This window comes from Sinocyclocheilus grahami, unplaced genomic scaffold (assembly GCF_001515645.1).
Source record: "Sinocyclocheilus grahami isolate Dianchi unplaced genomic scaffold, SAMN03320097.WGS_v1.1 scaffold230.1, whole genome shotgun sequence".
NCBI lineage: Eukaryota > Metazoa > Chordata > Actinopteri > Cypriniformes > Cyprinidae > Sinocyclocheilus > Sinocyclocheilus grahami.
The window spans coordinates 557,362-573,843 of NW_015505409.1; the positions used below are offsets into that span (position 1 = coordinate 557,362).

The 16,482-nt window shown below is 38.4% G+C and overlaps 1 protein-coding gene across 3 annotated transcripts in view; it reads right to left on the reverse strand.

Annotated features, from left to right (window-relative positions):
• LOC107597247 (neuronal PAS domain-containing protein 2-like) overlaps window positions 1-16,482 on the reverse strand; it is a 69,104-nt gene that overhangs the window by 6,338 nt on the left and 46,284 nt on the right. For 2 of the 3 annotated variants that reach the window (XM_016288221.1, XM_016288222.1), the window contains exons 2-13: window positions 13,960-14,363; window positions 13,772-13,828; window positions 12,178-12,332; window positions 10,407-10,498; window positions 9,484-9,573; window positions 6,452-6,575; window positions 5,756-5,869; window positions 3,484-3,602; window positions 3,250-3,332; window positions 1,041-1,147; window positions 657-804; window positions 143-224 (exon numbers count right to left, since the gene is read on the reverse strand). In XM_016288221.1, the coding sequence (XP_016143707.1) occupies window positions 143-224; window positions 657-804; window positions 1,041-1,147; window positions 3,250-3,332; window positions 3,484-3,602; window positions 5,756-5,869; window positions 6,452-6,575; window positions 9,484-9,573; window positions 10,407-10,498; window positions 12,178-12,332; window positions 13,772-13,828; window positions 13,960-14,033 (1,245 nt within the window). In that variant the 5' untranslated portion in view covers window positions 14,034-14,363. Of the gene's footprint in view, window positions 1-142; window positions 225-656; window positions 805-1,040; window positions 1,148-3,249; window positions 3,333-3,483; window positions 3,603-5,755; window positions 5,870-6,451; window positions 6,576-9,483; window positions 9,574-10,406; window positions 10,499-12,177; window positions 12,333-13,771; window positions 13,829-13,959; window positions 14,364-16,482 lie in introns of those variants that run through there. The other variant, XM_016288223.1, reaches the window with a different exon arrangement.

Genomic DNA, 16,482 nt, shown 5'->3' on the forward strand with positions numbered 1-16,482 from the left:
AGTGATGGAATGCTACATTTCTCCAAATCTGTTCCAAAGAAGAAACAAAATCAATCTACATCTTGGGTAATCAATTTCTTAAACATGAAAAACTATTTATTAAACAAACACCACTGTGTGTGTTTCCTGGGCATGTGTAGACCTTGATTGAGGATGTTGCCATATCAGATGAGCTTTCCTCCAATCCAATCTCTCTCCTTCTTTCTGTTCGGACTTCAGCATAGCTTTAGATAGAGAAGAAACATTTGTTTTTACTTCTCAGTAATTTAACTCATATATTTATTGTGAAACGCTTTAGACTGATCCTGGAATGTAGTGAATTTCTGAGAATATGCTCAATTTTGAAGGCCAAACTAAGATGTGTAGTAACACAATCTAACCACTAGATGGAAACATACTGTAAAACACTTAATTAATTGTGCTGACTAGTTCAAGAATATTAACTACTCTTGAAGTAGTTATGAACAGGCATTTACACACAGATATCTGTAAGTTACAAATATTATTAATCCTAAAATATTTGAAAAAGCTTGAATGTGCTTGTGTGAGCATTTATTTAAAGTTGTTTTTTTGTTTTATATACATATAAATGAGAGTGTGTAGCATGCACATTCTTTCCACATACATGGATAAATAATGATTGTGTGCGTTTTTACCTGACCACACTGTGTGTACAGACGATAAACTCTGGTTTGGAGTTCCACTGGTGGTATGTGATGTAATAGTGTGTCTGAAGCCAGATCCACTGCTGCCCTTTAGTCAGAAATCGATAGTAACAGGATTTTCCTTTCCCACACTGCATCACTGCAATACACACATGCGCGCGCGTGTGCACACACACACACACACACACACACACACACATACATAAGATCAGTAGTCTCTAAAAATGATTTGAAAGCTTCTTACAGGGTCTTTCATCTTTCCAGGTAGGGGCATTTTCAGCTCCTCTGTGATTCACACAAACAGAACAAAATTTCCAAGACTGACCTAGTTTTTAAAGAGAGAGAGAGAGGGAGCGAGAGAGATATAACACTCACATTGTTTATGACACTGTGCAATCAGCTCCAGATCGTCCACATGGTAGTAATCGTAACCCGAAGTCCCTAAAACCTCAAACGGCAGGTACCCAATGATAGGAGAGGCCCTGTGAACACACACACACACACATTCAGTACATCTACTCATAATACGCTTCTACTGAGCTGCTACCAGTGCATGCACAATTTCAAGTATTGGCCCATTTTACAAAACAAGAACTCAGTCTTATATATGTACTTTAACACCCATTAAACTGGCAGTACACTAAAGGAACGAATCATGGGGGCTCGGATGAACCTGCAGACACTCATCACCATGGGAACCGCTGAAATAAGAAAGATGAGTATCCATAGCCTGCCTGAGTCATGTATGTGTCTGTGTGTAAATAAAGGGACACGTTAAGATTCTCCATGGCTACAATTACTTAATCAAAAATATAGTAAAACAATAATACTTTGAAATATTATTTTATTTTAAAATAACTGTTAATCTATTTTAAATAAATGTAATTTTCTTGTAGTATAAAAATACTTCCCCCAAAAAAAAAAAAAATCTTAATGACCCCAAACTTTAGAATAGTTATTATATTTTTTATGGTAATAATATATATAAAACATACAAACATTAAAAATACACACACACACCAGGGGCGTTTCCTCTGAGGAGGCAAGGGAGGCAGTGCCTCCTAAAAATACTAAATGAGAAAAAAATATATAGTAGTGCAAAACTAAAACAATACCAATATTACAAAATATAACATTAAAAAGTGTATAAATCACTCGTTTTTCTAAAGAAACATTGTCTAACAGCGACACCAGCAGGTAAAGTTACAGTGGGAGTCGGCGTCTCTTTCGCCTCCCCTGAGCCCATTGAGTTTTAACAGACCCCCTATGGTGTGTCATAAGTTTGGAGGGGGGTAACTGAGAATGAATGGGGGGAAGTCACATGAGAGGAGGCAATGCCTCCATCGCGATATGATTGGATATGACTGGTTAGTTCAGCTGTGATTGGTTAATGCAATAAATCCCGCCTCTTGTGAACAATATAATGGCGGTAATGGGAAGACTAATTAAAAAAAAAAGTAAACAATTCAATTAAAAACAAAAAAAAGTACAAACTAATTTTAAAAAGTAAACAATTCAACACACTTAAGATTTAACCACTTTGTTGATCTGTGGGCGTTTTAGTGAGTAATCAGCTTGGTGAAATTTACTTTGTCTGTGACCAATATTTACTGAGCTTTGATGACAGATGATCCGGGAAAAAAAAGAAAATTAGAAAAATATTAAAAAGCATAGCTGAACATAAGTTCACAAATAAAATATATTGTTTAAATTGTTACTGCCTTGAGTTATTATTTTACAATAGATGTAAAATGCTTAAAAACACTAACTTGATGAGATTCATGCTTGGCTTTAATAAACAGAATATTGGTTACATTGTTAATGTAAAAATATCAAATAGATTTTTTTTCTTTTTCTGATACTTCTGTAATATTTATTTAACCAAGGAAATGTGACTGGGACATGAATTTACATTTGACAGAGACAGTAAACCATTTGTACATTTTATAGGTTGATTTGCCAATGTAAACAGGGTTTCAAAACACTTTTCTTAACCGGCTTGACACAGCAACACTGGTTCAACCAATAGCATTATTTTGGGTACGGGACTATCTGTATGACTGAGCATGAAAAACACAGGGAGTATTTGGGAAACCTGTTTGAAAACCACAATATTTTGAGTGAGAAATTACACGCTTCTCCTTTAAAAGAGAGAGTTTGACGAGACAGCTCGAATGTCCAATTATAGCGCTGTAGGGAACAGGAACATCCAGTACTCGCACACACACAGTTATGTAACTCTCTGGGGGTCACAAATGCCTCCTGAGTAAATCATCTCTATGCTGAAATTTATGAATGGCCACAGCAGAATAAAAACATCATATTAAAATACGAGTGTGAGAACTGATTCAAGCACACGCACATCTGATGACATCGCTAACCCTCGCAGCCGTGCGTGGGACAGCGGAAAGTCTGCATTAGCAGATGTAAGTGGGTCAGCAACTGATGAATGAATGAATCAAACAAATGGCATAAACAGAAGGAGTCATGATTCAAATGGACGTAAATGAGTGTTGCATAAAAGACCACGCAGAATCACAACATCAGAGGAGTCGTTTGCATAATGAAGCAGCATTTGACTCACCTATGATCTAAGAAGAGAAATTTCCATTCCAGGCTGTGTCTTGATGTGAATTCATCACACACATCCTCCACATTGCACAGATCCTTTAACACACACACACAGACAATAAATCTGTCCTTCCTTTGACATAAGGACGAATGCAAGCAGAATGTGAGCACTGATTTGTGAGCATTGATTTTTAAGTGCATGTGAATCAGTGTGTTTGTGTGTATGTGGGGGTGGTTCCTCTGTTACCTTTAGGAACTGAGGGGTCACGAGTCTCACTGTGGCTACGAGACAGATCTGCTCCTCTAGTGAGGACTGCAGCGTGTGTGGGAACGCCAGCTCATAACCGTTACTTGAGGACAGAGGCACTGTGACACACAGAAAACATGTTCTGTTTAAAAAAAAACTACAATGACCAGATTTTAGAGATCAAGTATTATTCTTAGGCCAAGGTACATTTTACATATATTCTACTATCTTCTAGTGGAAGCATGGCACTGAAAGAATTTAAAATCTATTTTTTCTTTCTATTTTTTTTATTACTATTTTGATTTATTAGTATTTTTATTATGTTCATCTTAATATGTCTATCTGCACAGTCTAAGAAGCTGAAATTGTATTCTTTCTAAAACTGTGTATGTGACAAATAAATAAAAATAAAAAATATAATGTAGTTTTAATTATATTTTAAAATGTAATTATATTTCAAATAAAATGTAAAATAAATAAAAATGTTTGTAAAACTCATATATATATATATATACATACACACATAAACAATAAAAACATTATTAATTTTATATTGTGATTTAAATTGTATTTAAAATAATAATAGCCCTAGTAAAAAAGTAATATATTTAAAATACATTTATTTCATACCAAGTATAGTTCAAATCTATTTACATATTTACTGACTCGGTCAAGACTTACTGATATAAAAATTATAATTAAACTTTATTTGGAGTACTACTTGTGTACAATGCACATTTCTTAATATTACGCCTAAAATGTGTTTCAATGTCACTGTTGATGAGGATTATAGGTTGTCAGTTCACCTTTTACTCCTTAATCGCGTTCTGTAAACACATAATTCACTAAAATACGGGAATGACAACCGCATTAACTCCACACATTCAATTCTACGCAGTGTGTACGGAACCGAACTGAACAACTAGCTGTTAATTACATATTTAAACTTGCATCAGAAATGTGCCTTAGTCTGTATGTGAGATGCAAGAAAATAAAAGTGAAATAAGTCTTAACCTTAGCACATTTTGACACGGGGCTAGTTGCACTCCCAAGCCCTGCGGTAAAGTGCCAGTGTTGCCAGATCTTCATAGACAAAAAATAACAACAAACAAGGCCAAGCACAAAAAACACCCAAATGCTTTATGTTTTAAAACACCAAAAAAAAAACATTTATCTCATATCTGCAACAGACCACTATATTAACTCCATTAAGTGCCTAGCTTTATGAGCTAAGACCAAACAACATGCCAAAAAGACATGGCAAAACGGCAAGACAGCGCTCTCTTAAGCAGCCTCCGGAGCATAAACAAAACACAGCACATCTATGAGCATTAAAATAGATTAGCTTAGTTAAAATCGACGGACAAAAAAAAGACTTTAGCCGAAAAATGGCAGATACCAAATGGCTAAATTCTTATTCACTCCCGCAAGATGCCAAAATGTTTCTATGGTTACAAATGCGGGAGTGACTGCTGTTCCGTTCACACACAGAACGATAATTTATGGGACTCACTCCCGCATTTAATGCGGCTGTCACTCCTGAAACTTGCAGTGTGTACGTGGCCATTGATCTTTAAATGCAAGATATTTGAAGTGTACCTAAAGTATATTTGCAATAGTTCCACTTTAGCATAAACAAATATATTTCAGTATATCTTTAGTACGTCAACACTACTTCCGCACAATTAAAAGTACAATTGAGTATAAAGGGTATTTTATTTTTCGAATATAAAGGGTATTTTTATTAGGCACATAAACATTTTAATGTATCTGTAGTATACTTAGCATTTCAAATACATTTTAGTACATTTATTTTTCACTAGGGAATTCAAGTATATTTGAATTATTTTATACTAAACAAATAAGATAGTAAATAATAAAGTATTTAAATTTATTGCAAATAAGTGTTTACAAAGAACTAGCATAGTTCTGGCCATGGCTTGAATGTTTCCTGTCTATTTCAATTCCAAGATTCTTCTCATTTTCACATTTCCTATTCGCAAAGATGTAACCTCACAATGACATTCTACATGCAAATGAGGAAACGGACCAATAATTCCAACATAGGCAAATGCCTCCTCCTCATGAAATCTCTTCCTCAACCAAATGCACAGAAAGAAAAACAAATGCGTGTTCATTCCAAATGCTTGTTATCACAGCTGAAGTTTACTTCTAGTATCACATAATAAAAAATGTATCCATCCATCAATTATTAGTGTCTCTGTTTGTTACATGTGGCTGGGAGTACTAAAAGTGACAAATAAAAACCCACCGTTATTATGAAACTTGAAATCTCCAACAAATTTGACATATTCGTATGTGGGCGGTTCTTTTGGGTCAATGTTTCCCCTTGCTAAATGACAGCAGAACTCGACGCGTGTCTCATCTGAATGAAAGAAAGAAAAGAAAAAGAGTGCACAGGGAAAGGAAAGAGACTATTAGCAGCTGATATAACAAGAATTCGGTTTGTCAGACGAATACACAAGGTTGAGGCTAATGTTCTATTATGGCTGTGGCCCCAGTGTGACTTTGATGATTATCCTAAAATAGAGTACAATGACCTGACTGACTGTACAACAGTCTCTATGTGTGTGTGTTTGTGCACAAGCGAGTGTGACCAGTGAAACAGAGGTGGTTCTGTTGATCGAATAAGATAAATAATCAACAGTGACTGTTTTTTCAACCAGTATTATTATCTCTTAGTATTGGTGAGCGTGTGTGTGCGTTTTAGGGATTGGGGTCAGGGTAAGAGATGTATGTGGGATTATCAGAGTGTTGTAACAGATAATCTGTGTTACACTGTACGCACTGAGCCTCTATAATTAGCCATTAGTGTAATCATAGAGCACACTACATCCTGCCACTAAGACAGCACGCACTCACAGCATACTGCATACATCTGTGTGCGAGTGTGTGTGATAGATTGTGTGTTGATCTGTGCATGCATGTATACTGTATGTATACTCACTGCTGTTGAGTAGGTCCACAGCAGAAGGCTCTGTCAACAGCATGTGTGATGACAGAAGTTTATACACCTCTCCATGTTCTCGTTCTGGCAGGAAGTTCAAAATGTTCTGGTCCACCATATCTGACTGAGACACAGCAGTATCCATAACAACATCACTCCTTGCTCTCTTTCATTAGTGCTACACAATGCACTACATTTCCCACAATATTAAGCACTTACGTACAACATAATTTCACAAGAAATCTAACACTTTTCACATATCATTTTTTAAAATAATTTTAAATAGTAACATTATTATTAAAAGTAGTAGTAGCATTAGCAGCAGTAGTATTTGTGGTTATCAATTAAAATTACACCATCAAAATAAACCACCTTGTGGCAGTGTTGCTACTAAAACTAAATCTATTAAAAATAGCTTTCGGTAATGGATCCTTTTCACATTTTCAACCAGTAGCGACAGAGCAACGAATTGCCGCGGAGCCGGAGCTGCAAGTGACATCAGTCAAGGTGCGAGAGCCGGCAACCGAGCCCGCCACGAGGGAGAATGCCGCGGACAGAGAGAGCGTGGAGTGGAGCTCCGCCCACTGCACCGCGGCTGAGGGTGAGCCGATTATACATGTGGGACTGCTGGACTTCGAGGGGGACCTTATAGACTGGGAAACAGAGCTGGAAGCGGACTTGCCCCCTCTCCTCTCTCCTTCGTCCCCGCTGGTCACGTCCAGCCCTGAGTGGGCTCCTGTTTCCCAGTCCAGTAAATAGAGGGTTCCAGTCCCCGAGTTTAGCCCAGAGAAGGCTACAGTCCCCGAGTTTAGCCCCGAGAAAGTTCCTGTTCCCATGGCTGGCCCAGAGAAATTTCTTGTTCCCATGTCTAGCCCAGAGAAAGTTCCTGTTCCCATGTCTAGCCCAGAGAAGGCTCCTGTTCCCACGTCCAGCCCTGAGAGGGCTCCTGGTCCCAAGTTAAGCCCGGAGGCTCACAAATGGACTGCCTTCCTCCAGCGTCGCCGTGGCTGGAGTATCCCTTGGCTCCGCCTTCAACCGCTAAGCCCTAGACTCCGCATCGGCCCGTGGACCTGTCGGCTCCACCATGGCTCCTAGCTCCCTCCTCTCTGCCGTGGCCCGGCAGTCCACTAGCGTCCCTTGTCCCTTGTCCCTCGTGCCTCCGGCTCAGCCTTGGTCTGGCGTCGACATCCTGCGCCTCGGTACTCCACTCCTCCGGCTGCGCCTCGTCCCTTTGTCCCTCCGGCTCAGTCAGGCTCCTTCATCCCTTTGGCTCCTCCTCAGTCCTCTGTCGCTCCAGCTCCACCGCGGCCTTTCGGATCCATGTCTCCACGTCAGTCGCCGGCGCCCTGGCTCATCAGGCTCAGTCCTCTGTCGCTCCAGCTCCACCGCGGCCTTTCGGATCCACGTCTCCACGTCAGTCGCCGGCGCCCTGGCTCATCAGGTCTCCGTCTCCGCCTCGGGCTCCTCCGCCACCTGCTCCGCCGCCGTTGGGGGTTCCCCTGGAGTCGGCGGCCATTCCTCCTCCATGGCTCCTCCCTCCGTCGGCTTCACCGTGGGTCGCCATCATGGCTGTGGCCTGGGTCCTGCTTGGCCCCTCCTACTCCAAGTCCTTCCTGTCACCTCCCTGGATTCTGCCGGGCCCCGCCCGGGTGTTCTTCCTCCTTCCAAGTTTCCACCCATGCCCCCCCTCTGTTGTTCTACAGCACGATGACGCGCCTTCCGGGAGGGGGGCGATATGTCATGCCCCTGGACTCTATCTGTGTGCTTTCCTCCCCCCACGTGCTCCACGACCCAGGGTTCCAGGTGTTTCCAGTTAATTTCATTGATTAGTCCCATTACTTTAGCCCTGTGTTTTCCTAAGTCTAGCGTCTGGTATTGAATGTTCGTCTTTCCCCGCTACGTGTGTGTTCCTGGTTCTTTGGATGTTTATTAAAGTCTGTTCGTTTGAAGTTTACTCCACGTCTCCTCGTTCCTCTCTCCGTGCTCCTCACAGTAGTGATCGTGACATAGATAAGTGTTTTTTTAATGAAAATTATAAATGTGAAATAGGTCCGTTTGAATAAAGCTGAAATCAATTAGAAATGGTGCCAACTAACTGAAATACATAAGCTAAAATGACTAAAACTCATTAAATCTCAATCACACATCAAATATTATGTAAAACTAATAAAAACTAAATGACTGAAACTATATCAAATACTATTCAAAATATTAATAATACTATAATAGTACAAAAATAATTCTAAAACTGCCTTGTGGATAGAGGCAGCTTTCTGCTGTTATAGGAGCTAGTAGTTCCATCCAACCCAACCACCATCTCAAGAAAATCTTAAGAGTATTAGCACAATCTGAGTAGATCCATAATGGCTACATGGCCTTCAGTGCCACCTGAGTTCAGCTTGTTCTGTTCCTCAATAACAAGGGTCTGCTAAGCCCTCATCTCTGCTTAATAAGGCCAAAGGTCAAGGTGGGTTTGACAGTTATGAAAGTATCCATCAGTATCATCCAACCGCATTTGTAACTCACACACAGCAGGAACCGAAATAAAGGTAAAGTTTGGAAGCAAATCTCATTAGACTGGCAGCATGTGATTTAGCATGTGCAGCATTAAGAAGAGAGGAACACTGATTCAGGTTTATGAAATAGGCTTTTTTTCTGTAATAAGTGAAACCACTTAACTGCCAATAACCTTCCACTTCAGTTGGGGGTATATTTTTCAGACAATTTCAGAAAAATATTCCATGAGCCATAGCACTTGATATTTCATGATTTTTAGATACTGTACAAATACAATTGAAGGTCTAAAAAAAAAATTATGCATTTCCTAAGGACTGTTGTCAACAGCCTACAGAAAACCTGCTGTGTGTGGCTACCTTATCTAAGTTTAGAAAAACATGACAATTATATTACTAATCTGACTAATTTGTCAGACTAGTCATGGCATTCTCAGAGGTAAAGTAAAGCATGAAATCAAGTCCTCTTGGATACATTGGATTGGGGTTTATTGCATTGGAATCCCATCCCTCACTTACCGGTAGATGACCAATGAGAGACGAGACACTGTCAGATACATATATGATGTTCCCATCTGTGGTAAGAGCTATTAGGAAACCATCCAATGCCTGTCATAACACAAAAAAAATTCCGTTATGAATCTGCAGAAATTCTCATAATATACTGATGACAATGTTCCTTTTGTTATTTAAGAAATAGTTTATCTAAAAATGAAAATTCCGTCAGTATTGAATCATCAGTCATTATTCAGTGAATGACTGAACTGAACTTTGAATATTGGTCTTGTCCTCACACAATGTAATAAATGGGTATTCAATTCATCATAACTGAGAAAGCTGCTTATGAAAAACCTTGGTAGCTGAAGAATGTTGTCTATCAGCCTCTTGAGGTCGCACTGTTTTTTTTTTCATTGTTTTCTTTATGCAACAAGAAACAAATGAGGGATTCCCCAACCCATACCATCTCCCACATTGCTGCTTTTACATGCCTTATTCACTGGACTTGTACCTTGGCAAATCTAAGACTGGGAACCGAGAAGAGGTTGTTTTTGAAAGGAAGTGTTCGAGTGTGAATGTTTCCTTAATGCTGAAAACTCTGGGGATAATTCAAAAATGCCCCATAAAGCTCAACTTCCGGTTTTAAGGCTTTAGGAATGCTGTGGGCAGGTCAGCCTGACTCTCTTTATTAACATCCTGTATTTCTGCTACATGATTGAAGTTAAGCTTACATGAGTTTCCTTTGTTTGTAATGTTTATTTTTAAGTGGTCTCCACAGTAATGCCTGAAGCAGGGCTATAAGGCATCTCATAGCCTCGCTAAATACATGATGTGTTGACAGCAAGGTACTTAAGAAATACAGCTGGAGTGTGGAGTATTCCCACAGGGCAACAGAGAAACTGAAGGTTGATGAAGCAGATATGACGGTTACAAGATTCCTTTACCTCCAGCATTAACTGGGTGAATTCCTCGTTGCTGAGGAAAGAAGGCTTCCAGTCCTGCCGGACCTCACAGGATTCTGTTTGCGCTGTGATCTCTGGAAAACATCAAACAGCGGGAAAATGTTGTGAGAGCTTGATTGTGGAATGACTGAGAAAGTAATTGTGTGGACTAACAGGTTTGGATGGAATGGGTGAAAATGAAAAGAAATTTCAATCAAACAGTAAGGAAGTTGGAAACGGCACTGGGATTGTTTATAGTGGCAGTGAAATCTGCTGCCAGTAAACGTTCTGCCGATGGCCTGACAACTGTGCCCTGGATTCAGACAGGAAATGGAACTGTGCCCATCACAAAGCAGCTCCTAGCACACAAAGGTGTTAGAAGTGATACTCCCAGGAGCTTGAAGAAGTTAGCTTCTCTCACCAATGCAAAAATAAATTATTCTGTTTTAATCAAAGTCCAAAATATGTGTAAACCCTGGCATTAGCTAAATAAAACGCAGTCAAAGTTTAAATCAATTGTGGCACTGATAATACAAACCGATCTGAATAAAATCAAACCATCTACCAAACAAAACATCTGCAACTCGCTTGTCTTCTAATGAGGTTTACCTCTCTGGAAAATCAAGTTTATCTGAATTTTAAAAAAAAATTCCTCTCTAGAACTGCATGCGACCACATATATGCAGAATATTCCTTGCACATACAAATATGAGGAACAAAATGTGACCCTGGACCACAAAACCAGTCATAAGAAGCACAGGTATATTTGTAGCAATAGCCAAAAATACACTGTATGGGTCAAAATCATCGATTTTCCTTTTATGCCAAAAATCATTAGGATATTAAGTAAAGATCATGTTCCATTAAGATATTTAGTAAATTTCCTACCGTAAATATATCAAAACTTAATTTTTGATTAGTAATATGCATTGCTAAGAACTTAATTCGGACAGCTTTAAAGGCGATTTTCTCAATATTTTTATTTTTTGCACCCTCAGATTCCAGATTTTCAATCTGTATAGTTGCATCTCGGCCAAATATTGTCATATCCTAACAAACCATACAGCAATGGAAAGCTTATTTATTCAGCTTTCAGATGATGTATGAATCTCAATTTCGAAAAATGGACCCTTATGATAGGTTTTGTGGTCCAGGGTCACAAATCATGATTCACGACTTCAGGTGCCGTTTTACTGAGAGATGATGTTTTGAAAGAGAGTTGAATATAATTTATTTTATTTTAATTTTTTTAAATCATTTGTTGAAATATCCAAAATAAATCATATTAGATAATAGGGCTGCACGATTAATCGCATGCGATATTTAACGCGCATCTTGTCAGAAAGCCGGTTCTGTAATCAGCGGTAAATCTCCATCACCTGCGGGCTTTCACATGGAGCAGTATTAACTACACAGAGCCGTTGTTCACTGAGGAGCTGCGCTAAAAATCCCGCGAATATGAACGTGGTTTGGCGCAGCTCCTCAGTGAACAACGGCTCTGTGTAGTTAATGCTGCTCAATGTGAAAGCACGCAGGTGATGGAGATTTACCGCTGATTAAAGAACCGGCTTTACTGATAAGATGCGCGTTAAATATCGCTTGCGATTAATCGTGCAGCCCTATTAAATAATATTAAAACATAAAAAGGCAATGGCAGTGAAACATGGGAGGTTGGGAGAAGAAATTTGACAAGTGTTAGGAGCCAACATAAATGTCCTTCAAACTACATTTATTTTTCCATCTGGTTTTATTTAATGTGACCTTTCTCCCTCACCTTTCTGTTTCTGCAGGAAGTCAATGGTTCTCTGCAGGATGGTGGATTTGTCCATCTTGCGAGGGTGACCTTGACCCTGCAGCATTGTACACAGCTCTTTAATGAGAACATTGAACTGGTCTCTTCTCTTCTTCTCTGATTTATTACGGGACGCCCTGCAGAGAAAGTGAGAGAGACAGACAAAAAGCATGCGTTGAAAATAAATGTACATATGCTGACTACACACAAACATATCAAATGGATTAAAATAGTTTTTAATGACATAGTTTTAATGATAATTCTGCTTTGAAAGTACAAGAAGGCATCTTCGAAAAGAAAACGTCTGAATGGGATGATGGTGTTTGTGTATGATTTCTAATGAGAATCCCAGATAACTAATGCAATACAAACACATGTCTACTACACACTCTTATATGCTACAACAATTTTACAAATTTCAATTCAGTTACAGCTGAGGATAGGCTTCCAGCTAATGGTTTATATAAAGTCTCCAAATGAAAGATTACTATAGGGTGTAAACGCTCTCTTATTTCAGACATTCCTGACACTTGGGAAACATTACCTAATGAGTACAATTGCAAACACCTGTGCTGGTAACAGTCCTTCTGTGGTGCACAACGTCATGCAAACTGACAAAAACGAGTAAAAGCAAAACAGTACTAAAAATTATGGTATATACAGTATCTCACAGAAGTGAGTACACCCCTCACATTTTTGTAAATATTTTATTATATCTTTTCATGTGACAACACTGAAGAAATGACACTTTGCTACAATGTAAAGTAGTGAGTGTACAGCTTGTATAACAGTGTAAATTTGCTGTCCCCTCAAAATAACTCCACACACAGCCATTAATGTCTAAACCGCTGGCCACAAAAGTGAGTACACTTCTAAGTGAAAATGTCCAAGTTGGGCCCAATTAGCTATTTTCTCTCCCCGGTGTCATGTGACTCATTAGTGTTACAAGGTCTCAGGTGTGAATGGGGAGCAGGTGTGTTAAATTTGGTGTTTCTCATACTGGTCACTGGAAGTTCAACATGGCACCTCATATGGTGGCCACACAAAATATTGACACTTTGGGCCCAATTTGGACATTTTCACTTAGGGGTGTACTCACTTTTGTGGCCAGCGGTTTAGACATTAATGGCTGTGTGTTGAGTTATTTTGAGGGGACAGCAAATTTACACTGTTATACAAGCTGTACACTCACTACTTTACATTGTAGCAAAGTGTCATTTCTTCAGTGTTGTCACATGAAAATATATAATAAAATATTTACAAAAATGTGAGGGGTGTACTCACTTCTGTGAGATACTGTATATATATATATATATATTTCAAAATCCTTTCAACCCTTTCAATTATCTCCAATTTTCATTACTCTCCTTCTTTCTCTCTCAGCCCTAGACACTTTTTCTCAAGGAAGATCTGTTGTGTTGAGTGAAAGTGTGAAGAGCTTTTAGAGGTGTGATTTCTTCATTTTCACCTCTGGACACAATTAAAGTTTAAAGGTTTACAGTCTAATGTGGGGATTTTATTATTCAGCATTGCACAATAATGTGTACTACGACTATGAAGAGCTAAACACACAGACCTTTTTGCTCTGTCTTTCTCATCTTCATCCATTAAATCATCCACACAGCTGCCTGTGCTGAGAGGAAATCACAGGAAAATGGTTTCCATTTAAAATTTATTTTTGGAACTCTGAAAATCGTACAAAATATATATAACATGGAAAATGAATTCTAAATGTGCAGAAAGCACATGCTAGTGTAGACTCACTCCCATTCCCTCCGGGTGGACGGACAAAGGCCTCCAAACTCCGAAAGGTTGTCCATGCTCACTCCTTCTCCCATTCAGGCCGTCTGGAAAGGCTAGCGTGTCCCATTCGTGTCTTCTACACTCGAAACACCCACAGAGATTCTACTGGACACCACACGCTAACCACCTAATGCTAGTGGTTAGCCACTACTCACAAATCTTTGATGGCAAGCCACCGGTGTTGATTGGCAGCCAATAGATGCTGCAGTAATGTTCTTACAGCTAGCCAGTCCTTGAAGGTCAATAACTAGCTTACCATCAAGATATTGTTTATCTTGACTCTTGTCTTCCAGATGAAATTTGCTAATGTACACTTGCAAAACGGTTTTCTCTCTCCATGAAGTTATTGATGGAAACAGAAGAACCTGTGGAAGAAAACAAAAAGCGTGTTTTAGTTGCCAGGTATTATGCTGTATTTATGATTGCTTTAGTCCATGACTAATTTATTCTGTAACTGAAAGTGTCTGACAATGCTAAGTAGTATTGGGCTGGTCATGTGATCTCAACTCAAAAAAGCTTTTTATAGACTAGAGGCTCCTGTAAGAAGGCCTATACATAATTTTAAATATATTTTTCTTTTTCCTTTCTCTCTTTTTTTTTTTTTTAGTTCACATGGATTTTTGCTGACAAATAAAACAGGAGTCCTGGTTGCACGTTACATGGATAAAGAATACACATAGTTCATTTACATATACTATTGACACTGAAACGATACAAAGCTGGTTGAAAAAGTTTAATGCATCTTTAATGCCTGGCACAAATCACAAAGTTTTATTGAATAATAATAAACAATATTAAAAGTATCATACAAGCAGAACATTTGTTCATTGCCTTTTTGTGAAACGGCAAACTGTTTTGAACACAATCAACAAAAAGTTTAAAATGAGTGATTTTTAAAAAAGTAAACTGTATTTACAAGCCTGGAAAAATGGAAAAAGACCACCGACATTAATTAAATATTCTCTCTCTTTCTCTCTCTCCCTCTCGGTCAAATGAATAAAACATTGGCACTTCTCCAGACACATTACACTTCACCAAAGCCAGCAGAGATACCACATGCTGTGTGCTTCGTGATCAAAAATCTGCCAAAAATCACAGTATACAGTTGAAAAGTCCCATCCAGACTTTTGCTTTAAACATGTTATTCCCTGACAGCTAAAATATTTCCTTTAAAATGTCAAACTATTCAGTGACATTATTATATTAAAGCAAAATATTACTATGAAATGTGATCTTACTTGAGACACAGTGAATACATTTATTTTTTTCAACTGTTACACTGACTGTAACTCTGTCTTGTATTAAATTTAATATTATGATGTAATCTTTAGGTTTATTAGTGGTATAAACCATATGTTTCTTAAACCAGGTACATCTGTATTAAAAAAGTAAAAGGTTACCATCTCCCCCGATCCGATTCCCTTTACTTTCACAGTGAAAATGTGTAGAATCATCATGCTATATGGAATGTGTTTGATAAAACTCATACATTTTCATCCTTTTTTTTTTACCCAACTTAACAAACACAGTCACAGGAATCTGTTGATGCGCCACAGAACCTGTTCATCATCTAGAGCTACACGCTCATTCAGTAACTGCCTGCAATTGTTTCTCACGCCAACCTTTACAATGATGAAGATTCTGGGTGCATCAGAGCTGTTTTAGTTTAATTATATACAAATCAGCTGTCGATCTCCACCTTAGTCCAGTCAATAATCCTTCTGCTTTGGACTACGGCGTAAACGGTTCAAACTGAGGTGCTGCTTACTCACTTTAACAATTTTTGCATTAAACGTTTAATGCAATATCCGATGACAAAGAAATGAAAATGCACAAAATGTATTGTGTTGACACCTATGCTTAACCGTTAATGCAACACTGGCACAACCCTCAGGAAATGCTGCTTCGGCAAGGAGTGCCATGACCTAGAAACATCTTTTACGCCATCTTTTCATAATCCAACACAACACACAAGAATAAAGAGGAAAAAGTGGGATAGAGAGAGATTAGTAGTTAAAGAGTGTATGAGAGAGTGAAAGGAGAGTGTGGAAATTGCATGTGCACACAAATAATCAATGGGACAAACCTTTTCAAACTGCACCACAAAAAAAATATTTTTCTCCGTTAGTAGTTTTGTCATGCTTTGGGTTGGGGGTACGTGACCCTACACAGGACAAGCAGTTTGGAGAATGGATAGATGGAGTATTTTGGTCTTGTTTTCCTGTAAAAATATCTAAACATGTTCAAAACAACATATGTTATTGTAGTGTCAAAAATATATCTGGAATTAAATTGTTTTTTCTTACCCTGTTGAGATGAAAAACTATTTGTCAATGAGTCAAGAAAAATAAACTTAATTGAAGAGACTGTGTCTTATTTTAAAATGCAATTTTGCTTCTTAAATCTTGTTTTAATTAAGATATTTTAACGGGACAGCAAGACAAGACATGAGAAAATAAAAACAAAACAAACCAACAAAAAAAT